At 66.9% G+C, this 26,201-nt stretch overlaps 2 protein-coding genes across 3 annotated transcripts; one reads left to right on the forward strand and one right to left on the reverse strand.

The window, feature by feature from the left end:
* Positions 1-336: 336 nt before the first annotated feature.
* On the forward strand, positions 337-19,396 carry MMP14 (matrix metallopeptidase 14). The gene is made up of 10 exons (XM_044985985.1): positions 337-472; positions 7,498-7,646; positions 8,909-9,031; positions 9,745-10,052; positions 14,169-14,330; positions 14,719-14,879; positions 15,237-15,375; positions 15,467-15,617; positions 16,130-16,245; positions 17,668-19,396. The coding sequence occupies exons 1-10, from the start codon at positions 371-373 to the stop codon at positions 17,994-17,996; spliced, it is 1,740 nt and encodes a 579-aa protein (XP_044841920.1). The 5' UTR covers positions 337-370; the 3' UTR covers positions 17,997-19,396.
* A 200-nt stretch (positions 19,397-19,596) lies between these two features.
* Positions 19,597-25,785, reverse strand: MRPL52 (mitochondrial ribosomal protein L52). 2 transcript variants are annotated; one of them, XM_044985999.1, is made up of 5 exons: positions 24,305-25,785; positions 24,135-24,210; positions 23,591-23,658; positions 23,383-23,447; positions 19,597-21,037 (listed from the first exon to the last, which is right to left on the reverse strand). In XM_044985999.1, exons 1-5 carry the CDS (start codon positions 24,615-24,617, stop codon positions 20,930-20,932), a joined length of 630 nt encoding a protein of 209 aa, XP_044841934.1. In that variant the 5' UTR covers positions 24,618-25,785; the 3' UTR covers positions 19,597-20,929. The 2 variants fall into 2 exon arrangements, with proteins under 2 accessions (XP_044841934.1, XP_044841933.1); XM_044985998.1 differs by lacking the exon at positions 19,597-21,037 and adding an exon at positions 22,381-22,892 and having other exon boundaries at positions 24,305-25,140.
* Between the last annotated feature and the right edge of the window lie 416 nt (positions 25,786-26,201).

Raw genomic sequence — 26,201 nt, forward strand, 5'->3', positions numbered from 1 at the left:
CTATCCCCCCAGACACCCCCTAATCTATCTCCCAGACACCCCGGATCCACCCCCAGACCCCCCAATCTATCCCCCAGACACCCCGGATCCACCCCCCAGTCACCCCGAGATCCATCCATCGACACCCCGGGTCCACTCCCAGACCCCCCAATCTATCCCCCGGAGCCCCAGGGACCCCCCGCGACAGCCCCGGGCCGAGCTCTCCGACTCTCCCGTCCCTTCCCCTCTCTCCTCTAGGTGGCTCCAGCGCCCCGGCCCAGCCCCGCGCCCCGCGGCCGGCCCGGCCCGGCCCAGCCCAGCGCCCGCCCCCCGCGCTAAGTGGCGCCCGGCGCTGCCCACGTCCGCAGTCCCGCGGAGCCCGGGCAGGAGGATGAGCCGCTCGCCGAGCCCCGCGCCCGCGCTGCTGGCCGCCAGCCTGGTGCTGAGCGCGCTGCTGCCGGGCGCCCCCGCGGAGCCCCGCTTCAGCCCCGAGGTGAGCGCGGCCCGGCCCGCCCCGGCCCGGCCCGGCGGGGGGCTCCGGCTGCTGCCGCCCGAAACACGGGGCCGCGTCCCGCACTGGCCGTGCGCCGCCCCCCGACTCCCCCCGATCCCCCCCCCGACACCCCGGGGGCCGCGCCCCCCCCGACTGCCCGGGGTCCGCGTCCCCCCCGATCCCCCCCGACAGCCCGGGGTCCGCGCCCCCCCGATCCCCCCCCGACAGCCCGGGGTCCGCGCCCCCCCGATCCCCCCCCGACAGCCCGGGGGCCGCGTCTGGCACTGGCCGTGCGCGCCGCCCCCCCCCGCCAGCCCGGGAGCCGCGTCCCGCACTGGCCGTGCGCCCCCCATCCCCCCCCCCGACAGCCCGGGGGCCGCGTCCTGCACTGGCCGTGCGCCCCCCCCCCATCCCCACCCCGACAGCCCGGGGGCCGCGCCCTCCCCGATCCCCCCCCCGACAGCCCGGGGGCCGCGTCCCGCACTGGCCGTGCGCCCCCCCCCGAACCCCCCCCGACAGCCCGGGGTCCGCGCCCCCCCGATCCCCCCCCGACAGCCCGGGGGCCGCGTCTGGCACTGGCCGTGCGCCCCCCCCCCCCCGCCAGCCCGGGAGCCGCGTCCCGCACTGGCCGTGCGCCCCCCACCCCCCCCCCCCCGACAGCCCGGGGGCCGCGTCCTGCACTGGCCGTGCGCCCCCCAGCCCCCCCCCCCCCCCGCCCGGGCGCCGCTCCCCCCACTGGCCGTGCGCCCCCCATCCCCCCCCCCCCGACAGCCCGGGGGCCGCGTCCTGCACTGGCCGTGCGCCCCCCCCCATCCCCACCCCGACAGCCCGGGGGCCGCGCCCTCCCCGATCCCCCCCCGACAGCCCGGGGGCCGCGTCCCGCACTGGCCGTGCGCCCCCCCCCGAACCCCCCCCGACAGCCCGGGGTCCGCGCCCCCCCGATCCCCCCCCCGACAGCCCGGGGTCCGCGCCCCCCCGATCCCCCCCCGACCGCCCGGGGGCCGCGTCGGGCACTGGCCGTGCGCCCCCCCCCCCCGCCAGCCCGGGAGCCGCGTCCCGCACTGGCCGTGCGCCCCCCAGCCCCCCCCCGACAGCCCGGGGGCCGCGCCCTCCCCGATCCCCCCCCGACAGCCCGGGGTCCGCGCCCCCCCGATCCCTCCCCCCGACAGCCCGGGGTCCGCGGCCCCCCGATCCCCCCCCCCCCGATAGGCCGGGGTCCGCGCCCCCATCCCCCCCCCCGACACCCCGGGGGCCGCGTCTCGCACTGGCCGTGCGGCCCCCCCCGACCCGGCCCCTCTTTCCTGGGGGCCCCAAGCCCCCCACCTCCCTCTGCCCAGGTCCCTGTCCCTGGAGCGCTTCCGGCCCGCTTCGTGCCCGGCTTTTCCCTGGGCGCTCCCGCCCCCCCTCCGGCCCGGAGCCAAACTTTGGCTGCCAAAACCTGGCACATTCCATCGCGGGACTCCGGTTCCTCGGCCCTGCCCCGGGCTGCGGGCTCGGGCCCCCCTCCCTTCGGCGGCTTCCGCTGCTCCCTTCTCGCCTGACCCCTCCTGGAGCCAGGCCCCCCCCACTCCCCCTCCGCCCGCCCCCCCCGACCCCCCCCAGCCAGACACCCCCCCGCCCCCCTCAGCCAGACACCCCCGGCCCCCCCCCTCCCCCTCAGCCAGACACCCCCCCGCCCCCCCGGCCCCCCTCAGCCAGACACCCCCCGGCCCCCTCAGCCAGACACCCCCCGGCCCCCCCGGCCCCCCCCCGCACCCCCTCAGCCAGACACCCCCCGGCCCCCTCAGCCAGACACCCCCCGGCCCCCCCGGCCCCCCCCCGCACCCCCTCAGCCAGACACCCCCGGCCCCCCCGGCCCCCCCCTGCCAGACACCCCCGCGCCCCCCCCGCCCCCTCAGCCAGACACCCCACGGCCCCCCTCAGCCAGACACCCCACGGCTCCCAACCCCCGGCCTTTCCTCCGGCCTGGCGCCTGAAGCAAACCCCTCGCGGGTCTCCGAGCCTGGTGTTTGGTTCCATTCCTCCGCTGGGCAGAGTGTCCCATTCCCTCCTTTCCCCCCCCCCGTCCCTTCCTCCTCCGCTGGGCAGAGTGTCCCATTCCCCCCTTCCTCCCCTCCCCCGTCCCTTCCTCCTCCGCTGGGCAGAGTGTCCCATTCCCTCCTTTCCCCCCCCCCGTCCCTTCCTCCTCCGCTGGGCAGAGTGTCCCATTCCCCCCTTCCTCCCCTCCCCCGTCCCTTCCTCCTCCGCTGGGCAGAGTGTCCCATTCCCTCCTTCCCCCCCTCCCCCGTCCCTTCCTCCTCCGCTGGGCAGAGTGTCCCATTCCCTCCTTTCCCCCCCCCCGTCCCTTCCTCCTCCGCTGGGCAGAGTGTCCCATTCCCTCCTTCCCCCCCTCCCCCGTCCCTTCCTCCTCCGCTGGGCAGAGTGTCCCATTCCCTCCTTCCCCCCCTCCCCCGTCCCTTCCTCCTCTGCTGGGCAGAGTGTCCCATTCCCTCCTTCCCGCCCCCGTCCCTTCCTCCTCCGCTGGGCAGAGTGTCCCATTCCCTCCTTCCCCCCCTCCCCCGTCCCTTCCTCCTCCGCTGGGCAGAGTGTCCCATTCCCTCCTTCCCCCCCCCCCCCGTCCCTTCCTCCTCGGGCTGGCAGTTTGTCCCATTCCCTCCCTCCCCCCCCCGTCCCTTCCTCCTCCGCTGGGCAGAGTGTCCCATTCCCTCCTTCCCCCTCCCCCGTCCCTTCCTCCTCCGCTGGGCAGAGTGTCCCATTCCCTCCTTCCTCCCCTCCCCCGTCCCTTCCTCCTCCGCTGGGCAGAGTGTCCCATTCCCTCCTTCCCCCCCTCCCCCGTCCCTTCCTCCTCCGCTGGGCAGAGTGTCCCATTCCCTCCTTCCCCCCCCGTCCCTCCCTCCTCCGCTGGGCAGAGTGTCCCATTCCCCCTTCCTCCCCACCCCCGTCCCTTCCTCCTCCGCTGGGCAGAGTGTCCCATTCCCTCCTTCCCCCCCTCCCCCGTCCCTTCCTCCTCTGCTGGGCAGAGTGTCCCATTCCCTCCTTCCTCCCCTCCCCCGTCCCTTCCTCCTCCGCTGGGCAGAGTGTCCCATTCCCTCCTTCCCCCCCTCCCCCGTCCCTTCCTCCTCCGCTGGGCAGAGTGTCCCATTCCCTCCTTCCTCCCCTCCCCCGTCCCTTCCTCCTCCGCTGGGCAGAGTGTCCCATTCCCTCCTTCCCCCCCCGCGTCCCCTCCTCCTCCGCTGGGCAGAGTGTCCCATTCCCTCCTTCCCCTCCCCCGTCCCTTCCTCCTCCGCTGGGCAGAGTGTCCCATTCCCTCCTTCCTCCCCCCCCGTCCCTTCCTCCTCCGCTGGGCAGAGTGTCCCATTCCCTCCTTCCCCCCCCCGTCCCTTCCTCCTCCGCTGGGCAGAGTGTCCCATTCCCTCCTTCCTCCCCCCCCGTCCCTTCCTCCTCCGCTGGGCAGAGTGTCCCATTCCCTCCTTCCTCCCCTCCCCCGTCCCTTCCTCCTCCGCTGGGCAGTGTCCCATTCCCTCCTTCCCCCCCCCCCCCCTCCCTCCTCCGCTGGGCAGTGTGTCCCAGTCCCGCCGTCCTCCCCTCCCCTGTCCCTTCCTCCGCCGCTGGGCAGAGTGTCCCATTCCCTCCTTCCCCCCCCCCGTCCCTCCCTCCTCCGCTGGGCAGAGTGTCCCATTCCCTCCTTCCCCCCCTCCCCCGTCCCTTCCTCCTCCGCTGGGCAGAGTGTCCCATTCCCTCCTTCCCCCCCCCCCGTCCCTTCCTCCTCCGCTGGGCAGAGTGTCCCATTCCCTCCGACCCCCCCTCCCCCGGCCCTCCCTCCTCCGCTGGGCAGAGTGTCCCATTCCCTCCTTCCTCCCCTCCCCCGTCCCTTCCTCCTCCGCTGGGCAGTGTGTCCCATTCCCTCGTTCCCCCCCCCGTCCCTTCCTCCTCCGCTGGGCAGTGTGTCCCATTCTCTCCTTCCTCCCCCCCCGTCCCTTCCTCCTCCGCTGGGCAGAGTGTCCCATTCCCTCCTTCCCCCCCCCGTCCCTTCCTCCTCCGCTGGGCAGAGTGTCCCATTCCCTCCTTCCTCCCCCCCCCGTCCCTGCCTCCTCCGCTGGGCAGAGTGTCCCATTCCCTCCTTCCTCCCCGCCCCTGTCCCTTCCTCCGCCGCTGGGCAGAGTGTCCCATTCCCTCCTTCCCCCCCCCCGTCCCTCCCTCCTCCGCTGGGCAGAGTGTCCCATTCCCTCCTTCCCCCCCTCCCCCGTCCCTTCCTCCTCCGCTGGGCAGAGTGTCCCATTCCCTCCTTCCCCCCCTCCCCCGTCCCTTCCTCCTCCGCTGGGCAGAGTGTCCCATTCCCTCTGTCCTGCCCTCCCCCGTCCCTCCCTCCTCCGCTGGGCAGAGTGTCCCATTCCCTCCTTCCTCCCCTCCCCCGTCCCTTCCTCCTCCGCTGGGCAGAGTGTCCCATTCCCTCCTTCCCCCCCCCCGTCCCTTCCTCCTCCGCTGGGCAGAGTGTCCCATTCTCCTCCTTCCTCCCCCCCGTCCTTCCTCCTCCGCTGGGCAGAGTGTCCCATTCCCTCCTTCCCCCCCCCCGTCCCTTCCTCCTCCGCTGGGCAGAGTGTCCCATTCCCTCCTTCCTCCCCCCCCCATCCCTTCCTCCTCCGCTGGGCAGAGTGTCCCATTCCCTCCTTCCCCCCCCCCCCCTCCTTTCTCCTCCGCTGGGCAGTGTGTCCCATTCCCTCCTTCCTCCCCCCCGTCCCTTCCTCCTCCGCTGGGCAGAGTGTCCCATTCCCTCCGTCCTCCCCTCCCCCGTCCCTTCCTCCCCCGCTGGGCCGAGTGTCCAATTCCCTCCTTCCTCACCCCCCCTTCCCTTCCTCCTCCGCTGGGCAGAGTGTCCCATTCCCTCCTTCCCCCCCCTCCCCGTCCCTTCCTCCTCCGCTGGGCAGAGTGTCCCATTCCCTCCTTTCCTTTGTCCCCCCCCCCCCGCTTCCATTAGTTTATTTACACTCTTTTCCTAGCCTTCCTCCCCTCCCCCTCCCCGGGACAACAGGGGGACCCCAACCAATCTTCCTTCAGGCCTCTCTCCCCTTCCGTCCTTCTCCTTCTCTCCTTCATCTGGGCTTTGCCACCCTCCGGGGCCAGCCCTGAAATGTCCCGTCCCACCCACTCACCCCCCCTCCCTTCCCCCCACTCCCTCTTCTTCCCTTTGGGCTTCTTTACTGAGCCATTTTCTCCTTCTCTCAGTTCACTGGCCCTCCCCTCCCACAGCTCCGGGGTCCCCCACTTCCCCCCCTCACTCCACTCGCTGGGCTGCCGCCTGAGTCACATCTGGACCCGCTCCCAAGTAGCTGGATGGCACCCAAGGAACTGGCATGTTCCTCCTTCGCCTGCCACTTTGGTTCTTTCTTTCGTTCCTTCCCCAGGCCCGGTATCTACCCACCCCCACACAATCGATCTCTCCATCACTCTCGGTCCGGAGGCTGTTCCAGTTACACAATCATTCCTTGAAGGACTCACCAAAGCCCTGGCCTCCCACCCCGTTTCTGTGGCCAGCGTTTTCCTGGCTTCCACCGAACCCTCTGCTCGTTCTGCTCCGAGCCAAGTCCGTCTCCTTCCTTCTCTTCCATGCTCCAGGGGCTGGGGGGAGCTGGCTGGGATTCCCCGGGGGGGGGGGGGGACTCGCCACCCAATCCCCCAGCCACAAAGGCCTGTTTGTGTGGCGAAGGGGGAAGGGGGGACCGGCCAGCGCCGCCTTTCCTGCCCCAGGCTGGGGAGAGCTCGCGAGGAGCTGGCGAGCTCAGGATGGGGCCCAGCGCAGGCCTGCAGGCGGGTGGAGGACCCAGCTGCCCAAGGGAGGGCTGCAGGGAAAGGCAGGAAGCAGCCGCAGTGGACCCGGGGGGGGGGGGGAGCCTTTTCCCTTCCACCTTTCGGTGGGAAGAACGAACGAACCAGGCCCGGAATAGACGAGTGCAGGCCGAGCTCCCAGCCCCGGGACCCCCAGTGGAACCGAGCTGAACGGAGACACGGGCAGGGTGAAAATCCCGCCTGGGGAACTCCAGCGCTGGGGGGGGGAGTCCATGAACCAGGCTAGTGAGAACCGCGGGTGGAGCAGGTGGGATCTGCGCCGGCGAGGGGGAGACGCTTGTTTGTGTCTCGCTTGGAAGAGAAAATTTAGCCCCTGGGGGTGGGGGAGCGGAAGGGGGGCGGCGGATGGGCTGTATTTAGAGCTGCGGCGGGGGAGGTAAGAAAGGAAGCCAGAGGATAAATCAGCTGGAGGGCTCCGGAGGTGAACCGGAGCGAGGGGGTGCGGCCACCGGCAGCATGGCTGAGGAATTGAGCCAGTGGGGACAACCCAGAACACACGGGGTTAAGGGTCCCCCCACTTCCTGCCTCTCACTAACAGCCCTTATTCAACAAGACACGCCCCCCCTGCCGGTGCCCCTCACTCCCGACCCGCAGCCCCCTGCTAGCCCAGCCCTGCCGGTGCCCCTCACTCCCGACCCGCAGCCCCCTGCTACCCAGCCCTGCCAGTGCCCCTCACTCCCGACCCGCAGCCCCCTGCTAGCCCAGCCCAGGGTCTCTCACTCCAGACCCGCAGCCCCCTGCTAGCCCATCCCTGCCCCCCCATCCTGCCGGTGCCCCTCACTCCTGACCCGCAGCCCCTGCTAGCCCAGCCCAGGGTCACAGAGTACAGGATGCCGGGGATGGGTTCAGGGCTGTGGTAGGGTGGCCTATAGGAGGACAATGTCTGGGCTCTGGGTGCGTATTGTGGGGCATGTGTGGGGGATGGGTTTAGGGGTCACTGTAGGGGTGGGGGTGAGGGGATGGAGTGATCGATGAGGGCTATGTGTGGGAGTTGGTGTGGGGCAGATGGGGTCAGTGTGGGGGTTGGGGGCGTGAGGGGTAAGGAGGGCACGTGGGGGTGTTTATGGGGGATGGAGGGCAGGTGTGTGTGAGCTGGGCACAGGGGACTGCCCTGGAGGAGGGGCATGGGTGGTCGGTGTTGTGGGGGTTTGTGGGCCCCCCTTGACTCTCTCCCTCCCCAGGCCTGGCTGCAGCAGTATGGGTACCTCCCCCCCGGCGACTTGCGGACCCACACCCAGCGCTCACCCCAGTCGCTCTCGGCCGCCATCAGCGCCATGCAGAGCTTCTACGGTCTGCGGGTCACTGGGACCGCTGACGCCAACACCATGAAGTGAGTCACCCCACGGCCAAGCCCCAGGAGAACCACCCCCATTGAGCCTACCGGGCTTTGAGTTCTAGTGCTACGAGATGGGTTCTAGCCTCATTAGGGGTCAATGGGGGTTGGGTGCCAATGGACATTGGGTTCTAGCCCCATTAGGGGTCAATGGGGGTTGGGTGCCAATGGACATTGGGTTCTACCCCCATTAGGGGTCAATGGGGGTTGGGGGGCCAATGGACATTGGGTTCTATCCCCATTAAGGGTCAATGGGGATTAGGTGCCAATGGACATTGGGTACAATCCCCATTAAGGGTCAATGGGGGTTGGGCGCCAATGGACGTTGGGTTCTATCCCCATTAAGGGTCAATGGGGGTTGGGCGCCAATGGACGTTGGGTTCTATCCCCATTAAGGGTCAATGGGGGTTGGGCGCCAATGGACGTTGGGTTCTATCCCCATTAAGGGTCAATGGGGATTAGGTGCCAATGGACATTGGGTACAATCCCCATTAAGGGTCAATGGGGGTTGGGCGCCAATGGACGTTGGGTTCTATCCCCATTAAGGGTCAATGGGGGTTGGGCGCCAATGGACATTGGGTACAATCCCCATTAAGGGTCAATGGGGGTTGGGCGCCAATGGACGTTGGGTTCTATCCCCATTAAGGGTCAATGGGGGTTGGGCGCCAATGGACGTTGGGTTCTATCCCCGTTAGGGGTCAATGGGGGTTGGGCGCCAATGGACGTTGGGTTCTAACCCCATTAGTGGTCAATGGGGTTTGGGAGCCAATGGGAACTGCCCCTTTGGAAATTCTCACCACAGTGAGATGGGATTTTCCCAAACTGATGCCCCCAATCCGAGCCCCAGGGCAGGTATGAAGGCAGGAAGTGTGGAGGGATTTGGGAAGGGATGAAATGGCCCAGGAGTCGGACCTTTGCTCCATTCTGGGTGTAGTGACAGGGCTACAAAGCTGTGATATCACGGAGGGAAGGGGCAGGACGCCCTGGTTCTATTCCCAGCTCTAGTAGTGACGTGGGCTCTGTGCAGCACCCAGCACCGGGAGGGCCCTGATCTCGGTCGGGGTCTGTGCAATGGTCCCTTTGAAAGGGAAATGGGTGTGATGAGCCCATGGAACTCCGGGCCACATGGCGCTGAGGAGAAGGGATCTCAACCCTCATGCACACGAAAACCTGCGCCAAGCGCTGGGAGAGACTGCCCCCAGGAGACAAGTTCTAACGAAGTTGCCCCTCCAGGCTCACCTTTCCTCTCCCCCCCCCAGGGCCATGCAGCGGCCCCGCTGCGGCGTCCCAGATAAGTTCGGGGCCGAGATCAAGGCCAATGTGCGGCGCCGGCGCTACGCCATCCAGGGCCTGAAATGGCAGCACAACGAGATTACGTTCTGGTGAGAGGCCAGGGAGTGCGTGTGAGGCCGGCTGTGAGGGGCTGGGGGTGGATGTGAAGGTGCAGAGAGCTGGGGGGCCATGGGGAACTGGGTGGGCTCTGGGGGGCTGCGAAGTGGGGGGGAGTCTGTGGGGTAGTGATGGGGGGCATGGGTCTGTGAGGGGGCTGTGGGGAGCCGTGGGCTGTGGTGGGGCAGTGGGGAAGCCATGGGTCTCTGGGGCAGTGACAGGGCAGTGGGGTGGCTGGGGGGCAGTGACAGGAGGTTGTGGGGCAGTGATGGGAGGCTGGGGGCCATGGAGCCATGTGGGGTTTGTAGGACTGGGGGGGGCAGACAGTCAGGGTCGCAAGGCTGTGCCAGGCCATGGGGCTGGGGGAGGTCTGTGGAGCTGTGGGACAGCGATGGGGGCTGTGTGTGTGGGGGCAGTTGGGTGGCCATGAGACCATGGCGGGGGACACTCTGGAGCAGTGATGGGGGCAGGGGCAGTGGGGGGCGTGGGACAGTGACGGGGGCTGTGGGGGGGAGACTCTGAGCTGTGATGGGGGCTGAGGGTGGGGGGACAGTGGGGTGGCCATGAGACCGTGGCGGGGGACACTCTGAGCAGTGATGGGGGCAGGGGCAGTGGGGGGCGTGGGGGGCCATGCAGTGACCATGGGGCAGCAATGGGGGGCAGCCAGACAGGTCTGACCCGGTCTGTATTCCCCCTCCCCTGCCAGCATCCAGAACTATACACCCAAGGTGGGCGAAGCGGCCACGCTGGAGGCCATCCGCCGGGCCTTTGGGGTGTGGGGGGCGGCCACGCCGCTGCGCTTCCGTGAGGTGCCCTACGCCCACGTGCGCCAGGGCCGGGCGCCCCAGGCCGACATCATGATCTTCTTCGCCGAGGGCTTCCACGGCGACAGCACCCCCTTCGACGGGGAGGGGGGCTTCCTGGCCCACGCCTACTTCCCCGGCCCCCACATCGGCGGCGACACCCACTTCGACTTGGCCGAGCCCTGGACCGTCCGCAACGATGACCTGAATGGTGAGTGGGGGGCTGGGAGCGGGTGGAGGGCGCGGGGGAAGGGAGAGGGCACAGGGGGCTCGGGGTAGGCAGGGGGACAGACGGGGTGGAGGGGGAGGTTGTGGGGGGCTGGGAGCGGGTGGAGGGTGCGGGGGAAGGGAGAGGGCACAGGGGGCTAGGGGAACGCAGGGGGACAGACGGGGTGGAGGGGGAGGTTGTGGGGGGCTGGGAGCGGGTGGAGGGCGCGGGGAAGGGAGGGGGCACAGGGGGCTCGGGGCAGGCAGGGGGACAGACGGGGTGGAGGGGGAGGTTGTGGGGGGCTGGGAGCGGGTGGAGGGTGCGGGGGAAAAGAGGGGGCACAGGGGGCTCGGGGTAGGCAGGGGGAGAGACGGGGTGGAGGGGGAGGTTGTGGGGGGCTGGGAGCGGGTGGAGGGTGCGGGGGAAGGGAGAGGGCACAGGGGGCTCGGGTTAGGCAGGGGGGGACAGACGGGGTGGAGGGGGAGGGTGTGGGGGGCTGGGAGCAGGTGGAGGGCGCGGGGGAAGGGAGAGGGCACAGGGGGCTCGGGGCAGGCAGGGGGACAGACGGGGTGGAGGGGGAGGTTGTGGGGGGCTGGGAGCGGGTGGAGGGCGCGGGGGAAGGGAGAGGGCACAGGGGGCTCGGTTAGGCCGGGGGACAGACGGTGGAGGGGGAGGTTGTGGGGGGCTGGGAGCGGGTGGAGGGTGCGGGGGAAGGGAGGGGGCACAGGGGGCTCGGGGTAGGCAGGGGGACAGACTGGGGGGAGGGGGAGGTGGTGGGGGGCTGGAAGCGGGTGGAGGGCGCGGGGGAAGGGAGAGGGCCTGGGGGCTCGGGTAGGCAGGGGGACAGACGGTGGAGGGGGAGGTTGTGGGGGGCTGGGAGCGGCTGGAGGGCGCGCGGGAAAGGAGGGGGCACAGGGGGCTCGGGGTAGGCAGGGGGACAGACGGGGTGGAGGGGGAGGTTGTGGGGGGCTGGGCGCGGGTGGAGGGCGCGGGGGAAGGGAGGGGGCACAGGGGGCTCGGGGCAGGCAGGGGGACAGACGGGGTGGAGGGGGAGGTTGTGGGGGGCTGGGAGCGGGTGGAGGGAGCGGGGGAAGGGAGGGGGCACAGGGGGCTCGGGGCAGGCAGGGGGACAGACGGGGTGGAGGGGGAGGTGGTGGGGGGCTGGGAGCGGGTGGAGGGAGCGGGGGAAGGAGGGGGCACAGGGGGCTCGGGGTAGGCAGGGGGACAGACGGGGTGGAGGGGGAGGTTGTGGGGGGCGGGGAGCGGGTGGAGGGCGCGGGGGAAGGGAGAGGGCATAGGGTAGGCAGGGGGGGACAGACGGGGTGGAGGGGGAGGTTGTGGGGGGCTGGGAGCAGGTGGAGGGCGCGGGGGAAGGGAGAGGGCACAGGGGGCTCGGGGTAGGCAGGGGACCGACGGGGTGGAGGGGGAGGTTGGGGGGGGCTGGGAGCGGGTGGAGGGCGCGGGGGAAGGGAGAGGGCACACGGGGCTCGGGGTAGGCAGGGGGACAGACGGGGTGGAGGGGGAGGTTGTGGGGGGCTGGGAGCGGTGGAGGGCGCGGGGGAAGGGAGAGGGCACAGGGGGCTCGGGGTAGGAGGGGGACAGACGGGGTGGAGGGGGAGGTTGTGGGGGGCTGGGAGCGGGTGGAGGGTGCGGGGGAAGGGAGAGGGCACACGGGGCTCGGGGTAGGCTGGGGCCCAGACGGGGGGGAGGGGGAGGTTGGGCGGGGATGGAAGCGGTGAAGGGCGCGGGGGAAGGGAGAGGGCACAGGGGGCTCGGGGTAGGCGGGGGACAGACGGGGTGGAGGGGGAGGTTGTGGGGGGCTGGGAGCGGTGGAGGGCGCGGGGGAAGGGAGACCCCCTAGGGGCTACGGGTAGGCAGGGGGACAGACGGGGTGGAGGGGGAGGTTGTGGGGGGCTGGGAGCGGGTGGAGGGTGCGGGGGAAGGGAGAGGGCACAGGGGGCGCGGGGTAGGCAGGGGGGGACAGACGGGGTGGAGGGGAGGTTGGGGGGGGCTGGGAGCAGGTGGAGGGCGCGGGGGAAGGGAGAGGGCACAGGGGGCTCGGGGTAGGCAGGGGGACAGACGGGGTGGAGGGGGAGGTTGTGGGGGGCTGGGAGCGGGTGGAGGGCGCGGGGGAAGGGAGAGGGCACAGGGGCTCGGGGTAGGCAGGGGGAGAGACGGGGTGGAGGGGGAGGTTGTGGGGGGCTGGGAGCGGGGAGGGCGCGGGGAAGGGAGAGGGCACAGGGGGCTCGGGGTAGGCGGGGGACAGACGGGGTGGAGGGGGAGGTTGTGGGGGGCTGGGAGCGGGTGGAGGGCGCGGGGGAAGGGAGAGGGCACAGGGGGCTCGGGGAAGGCAGGGGGAGAGACGGGGTGGAGGGGGAGGTTGTGGGGGGCTGGGAGCGGGTGGAGGGCGCGGGGGAAGGGAGAGGGCACAGGGGGCTCGGGGTAGGCGGGGGACAGACGGGGTGGAGGGGGAGGGTGTGGGGGGCAGGGAGCGGTGGAGGGTGCGGGGGAAGGGAGAGGGCACAGGGGGCTCGGGGTAGGCAGGGGGACAGACGGGGTGGAGGGGGAGGTTGTGGGGGGCTGGGAGCGGGTGGAGGGTGCGGGGGAAGGGAGAGGGCACAGGGGGCTCGGGGTAGGCAGGGGGACAGACGGGGTGGAGGGGGAGGTTGTGTGGGGCTGGGAGCGGGTGGAGGGTGCGGGGGAAGGGAGAGGGCACAGGGGGCTCGGGGTAGGCAGGGGGGGGACAGACGGGGTGGAGGGGGAGGTTGTGGGGGGCTGGGAGCGGGTGGAGGGCGCGGGGGAAGGGAGAGGGCACAGGGGACAGACGGGGTGGAGGGGGAGGTTGTGGGGGGCTGGGAGCGGGTGGAGGGTGCGGGGGAAGGGAGAGGGCACAGGGGGCTCGGGGTAGGCAGGGGGGGGACAGACGGGGTGGAGGGGGAGGTTGTGGGGGGCTGGGAGCATGGTGAGAAGGGGGGAATCACTGGTGGGGAGGGTCCAGGACTTTCTCTTGCAGGGATGCAGGGAGGCGAGGCGGGTGGGGGGCAGGGCAGGGCAGGAGATGCTGGGAAAGTCCCCTCCCCCAACTCATTGACTACGGGCTGACTATGGCGTCACTTCCCCTTTCCACACCCGTGGGAACCCCCCGAATCCTCCCCTCTGGGGCTGCACAGGAGCCGGCGTCCCCTGGAAGGGCCAGGCCCCGTGTCCCATCCCCCGCCCTCCTGAGCCCGCCAGTCCCCCCGGGGCTGGATCAGAGTCGGCGCCTCCTGGCGAGGAAAGGCCCCTGTCGCATTCCCTGCCCCGAGTCAGCCAGGCCCCTGCTCTGGGGCTGGATTAGGCCCGTCCCTCCCATGTCCCATTTCCAAGGGGTTTGTGGGAACTGAACATGCAGGGCGGCGGGGGAGGGGGGGAGGGATGCTCTCACCCGTGCAGACGTGGTGGCGTCCCTGACACAGAGGTGTCCCTGTTCCTGCGGTGTCCCCATTCTCAGTCGGCCATGGTGACATCCCTGGTACCGGGCAGACGTGGTGGTGTCCCCGTTCCTGGTGACATCCCCATTCCTGGCTGGATGCAGTGACATCCCGTTCTGGGCGAATGTGGTGACGTCCCCGTTCCCAGGTGGATACGGTGATGTCCCCGTTCCCGGGTGGCCGTGGTGACATCCCCATTCCTGGCTGGATGCAGTGACATCCCGTTCTGGGCGAATGTGGTGACGTCCCCGTTCCCAGGTGGATACGGTGATGTCCCCGTTCCCGGGTGGCCATGGTGACATCCCCATTCCTGGCTGGATGCAGTGACATCCCGTTCTGGGCGAATGTGGTGACGTCCCCGTTCCCAGGTGGATACAGTGACGTCCCCGTTCCCGGGTGGCCGTGGTGACATCCCCATTCCTGGGTGGATGCAGTGACATCCCATTCTGGGCGAATATGGTGACGTCCCCGTTCCCGGGTGGCCGTGGTGACAGCCCCGTTCCCAGGTGGATGCGGTGACGTCCCCGTTCCCGGGTGGCCGTGGTGACGTCCCCGTTCCCAGGTGGATGCGGTGACATCCCCGTTCCCGGGTGGCCGTGGTGACGTCCCCATCAGGCCATGCCACACGCTGATGCTCCTGCTCCTGCAGGGAACGACATCTTCCTGGTGGCCGTGCACGAGCTGGGCCACGCGCTGGGGCTGGAGCATTCGAACGACCCCTCGGCCATCATGGCGCCCTTCTACCAGTGGATGGACACCGAGAACTTTGTGCTGCCGGACGATGACCTGCACGGCATCCAGCAGCTCTACGGTGCGACCATCCCCCGCCTCCCCCGGCAAACCCTTCCCGTTGGCGCGGCACGCAGGAGCGTGTGACCAACCAGCTCCTAACCCACCAACCGGGCACCTGTGGCTTCACTGTGTGGGGGACCCTGCTCTTCTCCCGGGGTGTGACCCCCATCCTCACCCCTGACCCCAACCTTTAGCTCCCTTTGGGTGTGACACCCCCTCACCCTTCATGTTGATTCTACCCCCATCCCAACACCAGCCAGCAGCCCATAACTTCATCCCCTGAACCTCAGCCTGAATAACGGGTCACCCCCAGCCCCCAGTACGGGGCGCATGGGGAGCAACACCTGACCCCCCCATAGTCCCTGACTCCTCCACTCTCCCTTAACCCTTTGTGTCCCTTTGCCCAGGGAGCAAGTCGGGGGTCCCCACCAAGGCCCCCCCGGTGCCTCGCACCACGGCCAGGCCTCATGTGCCTGACGAGCCCAGCAACCCCCCCTATGGCCCCAACATCTGCGACGGCAACTTTGACACCATCGCTGTCCTGCGTGGGGAGATGTTCGTCTTCAAGGTGTGTGTGGGGGCTGTGGGTCAGGAGTGAGGGGCACCGGCAGGGCCGGGCTGGCAGGGGCTGCGGTTCGGGAGTGAGGGGCACCGGCAGGGCTATGGGGGGCAGGGCCGAGCTAGCAGGGGGTTGCAGGTTGGGAGTGAGGGGCACCGGAGGGGCTGGGGGGCAGGGCTGGGCTAGCAGGGGCTGCGGTTCGGGAGTGAGGGGCACCGGCAGGGCTGGGGGGCAGGGCCGGGCTGGCAGGGGCTGCGGGTCGGGAGTGAGGGGCACTGGCAGGGCTGGGGGGCAGGGCCGGGCTGGCAGGGGCTGCGGGTCGGGAGTGAGGGGCACCGGCAGAACTGTGAATTTCTCTGGTCCCAGGAGCGCTGGTTCTGGCGCGTCCGGAATAACCGGGTCATGGACGGGTATCCACTCCCCATTGGCCAGTTCTGGGTCGGGCTCCCGGCATCGATCAGCACGGCCTATGAGAGAAAAGATGGAAAATTTGTCTTCTTCAAAGGTACCAGGACGTGGGGCCTTTCCTGGGGGGAGGCTGGCGGGGGGGCTGGGGCCATTCCCCCCCGGGCTGACCCTGCTCTCCCGCTCGGCAGGTGACAAGCACTGGGTGTTCGATGAAGCCATCCTGCAGCCTGGGTACCCCAAACCTCTCCGGGAGCTGGGCCGGGGGCTCCCCACTGATCGCATCGACGCCGCCCTCTTCTGGATGCCCAGCGGGAAAACCTACTTCTTCCGGGGCAACAAGTCAGTGCGAGACGTCCCCTGGGCGACCCCCCACTCCCCACCCTGGGGTCCCCCTGTGCTGTCAGCGCCCCCCAGAGCATCCCCCTCTGGGACCCCCACTCCCCACCCTGGGGTCCCCCTGTGCTGTCAGCGCCGCCCAGAGCATCCCCCTCTGGGACCCCCACTCCCCACCCTGGGGTCCCCCTGTGCTGTCAGCGCCGCCCAGAGCATCCCCCTCTGGGACCCCCACTCCCCACCCTGGGGTCCCCCTGTGCTGTCAGCGCCGCCCAGAGCATCCCCCTCTGGGACCCCCACTCCCCACCCTGGGGTCCCCCTGTGCTGTCAGCGCCCCCCAGAGCATCCCCCTCTGGGACCCCCACTCCCCACCCTGGGGTCCCCCTGTGCTGTCAGCGCCGCCCAGAGCATCCCCCTCTGGGACCCCCACTCCCCACCCTGGGGTCCCCCTGTGCTGTCAGCGTCTCCCAGAGAGCCCCCCGCTGGGATCCCCCCATTCATTGTCCCCTCCCCTGCAGATATTACCGTTTCAATGAGGAGAGCCGCTCGGTGGATGCCGAGTACCCCAAGAACGTCGCCGTCTGGGAGGGGATTCCTGAGTCACCTCGCGGGGCCTTCATGGGCAGTGACGAAGGTACGGCGAGGACGTGGGGGACGGGGGGGGGGCAGTGCTTTGGCTGAGCCCCACCCAGCCAGGACAGTCGGGGGGAGCCTGGGGTGACGAGGGGAGGGGAGTGCTGGGACATCTGGGGCGTGGGGTCCGCACCCAGGCCCTGCTGGGTCTGACATCACCGGGGCAGCGGTGGGGGAGAGATTTTGAGGACGCGGCTGATTAGCCTCTGCTTTGTTCCCCTCTTCCCGCCACTCCTCGTCCATCCCGTCCCGGTCCCCCGTCCATCTCCTCTGCCTGGCCCCGTGTCCATCTGTCCATCTCCTCCTCGTCTGACTCTGTCTGTCTCTCTTCTCCCTCGTCTGGCTACGTATCCGTCCCTCCATCCGTCTCCTCCTCTGTCTGGCCCCGTGTCCATCTGTCCATCTCCTCCTCGTCTGACTCTGTCTGTCTCTCCTCTCCCTCGTCTGGCTACGTATCCGTCCCTCCATCCGTCTCCTCCTCTGTCTGGCCCCGTGTCCATCTGTCCATCTCCTCCTCGTCTGACTCTGTCTGTCTCTCCTCTCCCTCGTCTGGCTACGTATCCGTCCCTCCATCCGTCTCCTCTGTCTGGCCCCGTGTCCATCTGTCCATCTCCTCCTTGTCTGACTCTGTCTGTCTCTCCTCTCCCTCGTCTGGCTACGTATCCGTCCCTCCATCCGTCTCCTCCTCTGTCTGGCCCCGTGTCCATCTGTCCATCTCCTCCTCGTCTGACTCTGTCTGTCTCTCCTCTCCCTCGTCTGGCTACGTATCCGTCCCTCCATCCGTCTCCTCCTCTGTCTGGCCCCGTGTCCATCTGTCCATCTCCTCCTCGTCTGACTCTGTCTGTCTCTCCTCTCCCTCGTCTGGCTACGTATCCGTCCCTCCATCCGTCTCCTCCTCTGTCTGGCCCCGTGTCCATCTGTCCATCTCCTCCTCGTCTGACTCTGTCTGTCTCTCCTCTCTCCCTCGTCTGTCTACGTATCCGTCCCTCCATCCGTCTCCTCTGTCTGGCCCCGTGTCCATCTGTCCATCTCCTCCTTGTCTGACTCTGTCTGTCTCTCCTCTCCCTCGTCTGGCTACGTATCCGTCCCTCCATCCGTCTCCTCCTCTGTCTGGCCCCGTGTCCATCTGTCCATCTCCTCCTCGTCTGACTCTGTCTGTCTCTCCTCTCCCTCGTCTGGCTACGTATCCGTCCCTCCATCCGTCTCCTCCTCTGTCTGGCCCCGTGTCCATCTGTCCATCTCCTCCTCGTCTGACTCTGTCTGTCTCTCTTCTCCCTCGTCTGGCTACGTGTCCGTCCCTCCATCCATCTCCGCCCTGCCTGGCCCCGTGTCCGGCCGTCTCTCTGTCCTCTTATCCCTGTGTCCATCCGTCCATCTCCCCCCGTCTCCTCCCGGCCCTTCGCCCGCCCCCCCGGCTCTGCAGCCTTCACCTATTTCTACAAGGGCGGCCGCTACTGGAAGTTCAACAACCAGCAGCTGCGGGTGGAGCCCGGCTACCCCAAGTCGGCGCTGCGGGACTGGCTGGGCTGCAGGGGCGGCCGGCGCGAGGACGACGAGCGGGAGGAGACCGAGGTCATCGTCATCGAGGTGGACGAGGCGGGGGGTGGGGCGGTGGACATGGCCGCCGTGGTGCTCCCCGTCATGCTGCTGCTCTGCGCCCTGGCGCTGGGCGCCGCCATCCTGGTCTTCAAACGCCGCGGGACCCCCAAGCGGCTGCTGCACTGCCAGCGCTCCCTGCTGGACAAGGTGTGAGGGGTGGGGCTCCCCGGCCCCGCCCACCTCCCCGGCTCCGCCCCCCTGCTGCACTGCCAGCGCTCCCTGCAGGACAAGGTGTGAGAGGCGGGGCTTCTCTCTGGCTCCTCCCCTTAAGCTCCTCCCCTTCCTTGCTGGACAAGATGTGAAGGGTGGGGCTTCCCCTTGGCTCCTCCCCCTTTCTGACATTCCTCCCCCCCCCACTGAAGCGTGCTGAGCGCGCTCAGTAGCCTGCAGGGCGACCCCCTCCCCTTGTGTAACCATGTGTCCTTTGACCTCCTGGGGAAAGAGCAAAGTTCAGGCCCGTCAGCTTCCCCTATGACCTCTCAACTTTCACCTCACCACAGGGGAAGCCAATGGGAGACTGCAGTGTGATTGCCTCCCCTGAGGTCATGCCGGCTCCTCCCCCCAGCCTTGGGCACATGAGCTAGCCAATCAGCTTGGCTCTATTTCCCCTGTTTGCCAAGCTGGGTTGGGCTGAATCTCCCATTGGTCTGTGTACAAAGGGGGGGCGGGGCCATCTGTGGAACAGAGGCCCCTGGTTGGCCCTCAGGTACTTTAGACAGGGCCTTGGGAACCCAGGGGTGGAGCCACAGAGAGGGGGCGGGGCCATAAGACCCATGGGGGTGGAGCTATTAAAAGAGGGACGGCATTTGGCTGAAGGGGGCAGGGCTTTAGTATTAAATGGCCAGGTCTATGCAGATAGGGGCTTTGCATGCCAGTGGGTGGGGCTATGCAAATAAGGGGGCTCTGCATGCCAGTGGGTGGGGCTATGCAGATGACGGTTGCCACGCAGTCCAACGGGCAGAGCTAGGGCATATATAGAGGTCAAAACAAGGGCTTTCTAATGGGCGGGGCTATGCAGATGAGGGAGAGGGCTAAGGCCAGAGCAGCAGGAGCAGGGGATGATGGGAAAACAGGCAGGGTGCTCAGGGGTAGCGTGATGCACTTGGGGGCAGAGCCAAAGGAAGGGGGCACGGCCTCACCTTGCCCCCACTTTCCTGCAGGGCCCCAAGCAGGATGGCAGGGAATCTTGCCCCCTCCCCATCCTGAGTAATAGGGGACCCAGCCCTGTAGGGGTCACCCAGGAATTAGCAGCCCCCCCGCCTCCCAGAATCTGCCTAGGAAAGAGGGTTGGGGGATAGTGGGTCCCTGTGGGGGGTCGTGGTGTGGGGGGCAGGGAGCATGGCTGGATCCAGTTTGGGATGAATGGGGCAGATGGGGGGGCTGGTTAGGGGGTGCACTGTGGGCCCAGTTTGGGGTGAATGGGCTGGTTTGTGGAGCAAAGGTCAGGTTTAGGGGTCCCCTCCTCTCCAGTTTTGGTGGGTGTGGGGTCTTATTGGGGGATTTTTTTTAATGTATAATTTTTGTAATAAAAAAACCTTAATTCTTCTATAGAACAAAATAATTAACTAAAATCAGTGTGCTAGCGGGGGAGGGGGTGTGGGTGTCAGGGCCCGGGGGGGACGCCCCTCAATTCCCGCAGGCCGGGACGAGGGGCCAGTTTCACCCTGCACCCGCTTCGGAGGGATTTTCACCTGGGTGTTTTGAAACCGGTGGATTAAAGTGCTTTTTGCGGGAGGGTCTCTCGGTATTTTTCAATGTATTATTATTGTTAATTAATTAATATTATTTTGCTATGGAGTCAATGGGGCCGAGGGTTTTAGCAGGTAGTGCTTGGGGAATGTACGTGCCATGAACACGTCTGCAGACATTTCTCTTTTGTAATAAACCCCCGTTTCTGCGGATTCATTATCATTTTGCTCTTAATACCCACCACCGCTGTCCAGGGCGATTGTATAAACCGGGCCGGTAATTCCTGGCCAGTGCGGCGGTTACTTAAATGGCAGGAAGAACCCAGGGCAACTTGACTGAAATCCCAGGAACTGGGGTTGTCTCCACTTTCCGGGCTGGTGGATTAGCAATTTTTCCCTATTTTGAAACCTCCAGCGTCGAGGGAAATTGAATGAAAGCGGCAGCTAGTTTGCAGAGGCCTCTATGAGCAATTAATCATTAAGGGCCGTTATTAAAATCCCCAGGGCATTTTAAAAAGGGACCAAGAGCCTGGGGCACCTTATAGCCTAACAGACGTATTCACCCACGAGAGCTCCCGCTCCAATTCGTCTGTTAGTCTATGAGGTGCCCCAGGACTCCGGGTCGCCTTTTCCAGCTCCAGACTAACATGGCTCCCGCTGCTACTTCAGTCCATTTAACTATCTTCAGCAGGGAACTGGAATTAACTAATCAACCCCCACTCGCTGCAGCCAACATGCTGGTCTGTTAAAAACGTCCTGGGAAGTTCTGAGCGTTTGTGGTGGCTCTGAAGAATCAATGTCCGTCCTATCGCGCGGGGCCTCTGGCTCCTCTTTCCAGGCGGGTGGGTTGATGAAACGCAGCACTGGGCGCATTTCAGAAACAAGCCGTGTTTGAATGGCTAAATTAACAGGGAGGTTCAGATCCCGACCTCGCTGCTCGAGAGAGAGAGACCCATCCTGCCTTCCTGCTCCTCTTTAGCATGTGCTGCATTTTCCTTGAGACATTTCTTATTAATTGCAAATTCCTAATAACAAAGCCAACATTTCCTGGGGGGATGTGGACTACAAACGTGGTAGGAAAAGGCCCAGTTTTATTCTCGATTTGAGGACAATGAATCTGAATAAATGGTACGTCCAATTACCCAGTAATTCATCTGGTTTTGGTGTGATCTAGCCAGGGCCAAGGTGGAAACAAAGCGCAAGGGATTTGCTGGTTCAATTGTCCAGAGATTTCAGAATTATTCGGTCCCAACTGGCAATGAAAACCCCGTGGAAGTGTCACACGCAGCCGGATTTCTACACAATGTTGTGGTTTTATGTTATGATCTTCCTTGACTTACATCAGCGTTTTCCTGGGCACTGAATTACGACATTGCAGGTCTTCCTCCTCTTTCACTGTTAGAAACAAACAAAGCCAACTTCGGGAAGAACTGGATACGCTGGGGGATTCTCAGTGCGTCCTTCCAGGATCTCTCTCCTCGTAACACAAACCCGGCCCTGGGACGCCTGGAAACATTTCAAGGGTCTCGTGTTTTCAAGTTGTTTATTTCATTTGAAGGGTTTTTTTTGCTTCATGTTGTTGACAAACGTCTTTGGAGAAGAAAATTAGCCAAAAAGGGGGGTTTGGGGACAATTTGCGAGGAACGCTTTGGGGTTAAGAAAAATCAAAATGAATAAAAATTCCTTTTTTTTGCAAATGAATTGAGTGCGTTTTCTAAAGGTAGGGCTGTGGGGAGCCCAGGGCTGGGCTAACAGGGGCTGCAGGTCAGGAGTGAGGGGCACCGGCAGAGCCGTGGGGGGCTGAGTCACCAAACCCACAGCTTGTGGCCCAGACACCATGACGTGGGTCTCACCGCGACTTCCCTTATTTCAATCTCCTGCCAGACACGAAAAGCGAGAAGATCCCGGCCCGTCTCATCCCGCCGGCGCAGGACACCCGGGGTGGGGGGGACTCCAGGGCTGGGAATGGGGGGTCCCAGCAGGGGGCACTCCGTCTCCCCTCCCCCCAGGCCTGGCTGCCTTCCTTCGGTCCCGTGAGCCGGGCGCGGCGCCCACGCGATGAAGTCAGCCGCTGGCGTGGCTGCACATCTGGAAGCAATTACAGCTGTTGGGGCGGGGAGGGGGAGGAGGAAGAAATGCCTCGATTGCAAAACAGCTGGAGTCTTCAAGGCCAAAGGAGGGGAAGGGGGGGAGAATCCACCCCCCACCCAGCCACGAAACTGCGGCTGGCCCCAGTCACAGCCTCCTGACTCGCCTGTGATGAAACACTCGTGAGAGACCGAGACGTGGGGGGAGGGGGGAGGCCAGCACCCCGACTTCGACCGCCAAGTTCCTCTGTCAGAAACAATAGCAGGGGGCTGCACACTGGGAGCCAGCAGCATGGGGAGTGCGGGGGCAGCGCTGGGCTGGCAGGGGCTGCGGGTCGGGAGTGAGGAGCACCGGCAGGGCTGGGGTGGGGGCAGGGCTGGCAAGGGCTGCGGGTCGGGAGTGAGGGGCACCGGCAGGGCTGGGGGGGGCAGGGCAGGGCTGGCAGGGGCTGCGGGTCGGGAGTGAGGAGCACCGGCAGGGCTGGGGTGGGGGCAGGGCTGGCAAGGGCTGCGGGTCGGGAGTGAGGGGCACCGGCAGGGCTGGGGGAGGCAGGGCAGGGCTGGCAGGGGCTGCGGGTCGGGAGTGAGGGGCACCGACAGGGCTGGGGTGGGGCAGGGCGGGGCTGGCAGGGGCTGCGGGTCGGGAGTGAGGGGCACTGGCAGGGCTGGGGTGGGGGCAGGGCTGGGCTGGCAGGGGCTGCGGGTCGGGAGTGAGGGGCACCGGCAGGGCTGGGCTGGCTGGGGCTGCGGGTCGGGAGTGAGGGGCACCGGCAGGGCTGGGCTGGCTGGGGCTGCGGGTCGGGAGTGAGGGGCACCGGCAGGGCTGGGGTGGGGGCAGGGCTGGGCTGGCAGGGGCTGCGGGTCGGGAGTGAGGGGCACCGGCAGGGCGGGGCGGAAGGAAGGTGACTCTTTAGTCGCTCTTGCTTCCTCCGGAGATGAGCTCACATCCTGGTGGGGGGGTGGGGGAGGTACGAGGTTGTTACCTGATGAGCTCAGGGTTTCCGGGTCCCAGCCACCACCGCCCTGCTCTAGCCTCTAGCTCCTCCCGCCCCCCCCCCCCCCAAGAGCCGGGAGGGAACCCAGGCGTCCTGGCCAGGTGCGGTTGCTGGGGGCGCAGGGGTTTATTGGGGGCTGCTGCCCTGACGCAGGGCGGCCCCCTTGGGCTGCAGCTGGGTCTGTCTCTTCCTCTCCTTGGCCTCCTGCTGCTGGCGCTGCTGGACCTGCCAGCGCTGCAGGCCCCGCTCCATCTCCCGGTCCAGCATGGCCACGCGCCGCTGGGGAGAGACACGGGGTGAGCGGGGGCCAGAGAACCCAGGAGTCCTGGCTCCCGGCTCCCAGCCCCCCCCCTCCCAGAGCTGGGGAGAGAACCCAGGAGTCCTGGCTCCCGGCTCCCAGCCCCACCCTCCCAGAGCTGGGGAGAGAACCCAGGAGTCCTGGCTCCCAGCACCCCCCCCCACTCCCCTCCCAGACCTGGGGAGAGAACCCAGGAGTCCTGGCTCCCGGCTCCCAGCCCCACCCTCCCAGAGCTGGGGAGAGAACCCAGGAGTCCTGGCTCCCAGCGCCCCCCCACTCCCCTCCCAGACCTGGGGAGAGAACCCAGGAGTCCTGGCTCCCTGCCCCCCCCCCCACTCCCCTCCCAGAGCTGGGGAGAGAACCCAGGAGTCCTGGCTCCCAGCACCCCCCCCCCACACCCCACCCAGACCTGGGGGGAGAAACCCGGAGTCCTGGCTCCCAGCCCCTGGAACCCTCCGGCCTCCCACTCACCGCAAAGGCCTCGTCTTCCTGTCGCCGGCGCATCTGGCCCTTCCACGGGGGGGCGGGACGCCCGTCTGGGGAGACCCAAGAAGTCAGTGAACCCCATTGCCCCATCATGGAACCCAGGAGTCCGGGCTCCCAGCCCCCACCTGTCCCACCTCCGGGAGAGAACCCAGGCGTCCGAGAACACATGATGGAGACAGAAGAAGATTCTCACCTACAAAGGACCAGTCAGGGAGATCCCGGAGGGGCCCGTAGCCGGCCGAGCTGGCGGCGAGTCCCTGCCTGGGGTGAATGGAAAGGGGGTCACAATGAGCCCAGAGCCCCCCTGCCCCATAGCCCCCCCTCTTTCTAGTGCCCCCCCCAGATCTGCCAGGGCCCCCCACTCCCAACCCGTACCCCCTGCCTCCCCAGCCCTGCCGGGGCCCCTCACTCCCACCCACAGCCCCTGCCCCCCAACCCTGCCGGGGCCCCTCCCGCCCACAGCCCCTGCCCCCCAACCCTGCCGGGGCCCCTCACTCCCCCCCACAGCCCCAGCCCCCCAACCCTGCCGGGGCCCCTCCCGCCCACCGCCCGTGCCCCCCCAGATCTCCCTCACTCCCAACCCGTACCCCCTGCCCCCCCAGCCCTGCCGGGGCCCCGCACTCCCGCCCACAACTCCCTGCCCCCCCCAGATCTGCCGGGGCCCCTCACTCCCGCCCACAGCCCCTGCCCCCCTCCCCAGCTGGTGCCCCTCACTCCCGACCCGCAGCCCCACTCACTGGACTCTCCATTGCCCCACGGCCGGGCGGGGGGCTCCGCAGTGAATGTGCCGGGGGGCTGCGGCCAGGCGAGGCGCTGGAGGGGAAAGAGGGGATCAGTGAGATTTGGGGAACCCCCCACCCCCTTGATCTGACCCCGCCCGCATGCTATATCTCCCCTATTCCCCTACCCAGCCTCAGGCCTAGGGGCGCTGCCATGTTGGGAAATGGGACAGGAAGTAGCGTTGGAACCATGCGGGAGCAATTTACAAATTCTGTACGGCAGGGAGGGTATAGGCGCCGCCATGTTGGAAATGGGAGCGCCCAATAGGCGGCGCCATGTTCAGAAAGGGAAACGTAGCATCTGCCATATTGCAGACGTGCTCCGCCATTTTTGGAGTGGGAGCCGCCATGTTGATTTGAAGAAAGGTAGGCGCCGCCATATCGGATACACGTGCTACGGAAGCTGCCACGTTGTACGGAAAGGAGGGGTCTGCGGACCATCTTGGCACGAACTCGCAGGAGGGCGCCATCTTCCGGTCAAATGTTGTGTATCAGCCACATTGAGCTTGGAATTCATGGGGGCCGCCATCTTGAATAGACAAAGGCCGTGAGCCGCCATCTTGGTTACGGAACTGAATGATGACGCTCTATTTGGGAAGGCATTTAAGGGCGCCAGCAACTTTGATGGAATGTGATAAGCAGTTTGTTTTCATGGGCGCAACCATCTTGATTTAGCCAGGAGGCCGCCGTTTTTTTAAGGGTAGTGATAGGCGCAGTCATTTGGGGGAAGGGTTTCACAGGGGCCGCCATATTGGTGAAGGAACTTGTAGGGGCCGCCATGTTGAGACCGGAAATGATCCCAGCAGGCACCGTGGAAAGGCATTTATGGCCGTCGCCATCTTGCTAAAGGAAATTAAAGGGCAACGCCATCTTGGAACCCGCTGCAGGGAAGGTGCCCACTGGGGGTGGCCATATTGGCTGGTTCCTGACCCTGGTGTTGACGCCATCTTGAAAGTGTCTCCACGGGAGCCCAGAAGAGTCAATTGGCGGAATCTCCCTCCCCTCCCCCCGCAGATGAAGTGAGTTCTGCCCAGTCTCAGCCTGGGCTCAGAGCCCGGACGCCTGGGTTCCTGGCGTGGGGATCCAGTGTGTGTGGGCGGAGACAGGGACTGGGGCACCCGGGCCGGGGGCTCAGGAACATGCAGCAGGTTTCCAGCAGGCAGGATTTCCGTTAACCCGTGGAACTCACTGCCGGGGGTGGGCTGAGGCCAGCAGTCGAAGGGGGTTTGACACACAACGAGCCACGTTCCTGGAGGCCGGGTCCAGCGACGGCTATTGGCCAAGCTGGTCCGGGACGCGGCCCCCGGCGCCGGGTGGCCCCAGAGCTCGGGGTGGATCATGGGATAATTGTTCTGGTCTGTCGGCAGCCAGGAGCTGGGCTGGCTGGGCCGTGGCTCTGACCCAGCCCAGCCATTCCTTGGTTCTCTGACCACGATCCCTGAATGCTGGGTCCCTTTTCTGCCCCCTTCCCAGCCTCTGTGAGTGGGGGAGGAGGCAGGGCAAAGTCAGGGTCAGAGGTCACATAATTAATGGTTCAGCTCATTGGTTATTAACCTTTGGCTAATTATTAATGAGGACGCCAATGAGCCCCAGGCCTGGACTCCTGGGTTGGATCCCCAGCTCTGGAGGCAAACGTCCCCATTGTGTGTAGATACTGCCAGGGAGCAGGTCGCAGCATGGGGGCACTGTTGGAGGAAGTTCACAGTTTGGGGGCAGTGTCAGGGTAACTTGCAGTGGGGGTGGGAGGAAGCTCGCAGCGTGGGGGGCACTGTCAGGGAAGATCACAGCATGGGGACACTATCAGAGATCCTCGCAGCACGGGCAGCTCGTCGAGTGGGTGAAGGGAGGCTCACAGTGTGGGAAGGTTTCAGCATGGGGGCACTGTCAGGGAAGCTCACAGCGGGGGGGCACTGTCAGAGAAGCTCACAGTGGAGGCGGGGAAGCTCACAGCACAGGGGCACTATCAGGGAAGCTCGTAGCCTGGGGGGACTCTGTGTAGCTGGCAGTGGAGGTGGGGGGAAGCTC

The sequence above is a fragment of the Mauremys mutica genome, chromosome 13 (assembly GCF_020497125.1).
Source record: "Mauremys mutica isolate MM-2020 ecotype Southern chromosome 13, ASM2049712v1, whole genome shotgun sequence".
Taxonomy (NCBI): Eukaryota; Metazoa; Chordata; order Testudines; family Geoemydidae; genus Mauremys; species Mauremys mutica.

Coding starts and splice junctions, on each gene's coding strand:
- MMP14 (XM_044985985.1), top strand. CDS start 371: ATGAGCCGCTCGCCGAGCCCCGCGCCCGCGCTGCTGGCCGCCAGCCTG. Junction 7,647..8,908: donor GCTGACGCCAACACCATGAA/GTGAGTCACCCC, acceptor TCCCCCCCCCAG/GGCCATGCAGCGGCCCCGCT. Junction 16,246..17,667: donor CTTCATGGGCAGTGACGAAG/GTACGGCGAGGA, acceptor CCGGCTCTGCAG/CCTTCACCTATTTCTACAAG.
- MRPL52 (XM_044985998.1), bottom strand. CDS start 24,617: ATGGTCCGCAGACCCCTCCTTTCCGTACAACGTGGCAGCTTCCGTAGC. Junction 23,659..24,134: donor GTGGGGCAATGGAGAGTCCA/GTGAGTGGGGCT, acceptor CATTCACCCCAG/GCAGGGACTCGCCGCCAGCT. Junction 23,448..23,590: donor CCCTGACTGGTCCTTTGTAG/GTGAGAATCTTC, acceptor GGGTCTCCCCAG/ACGGGCGTCCCGCCCCCCCG.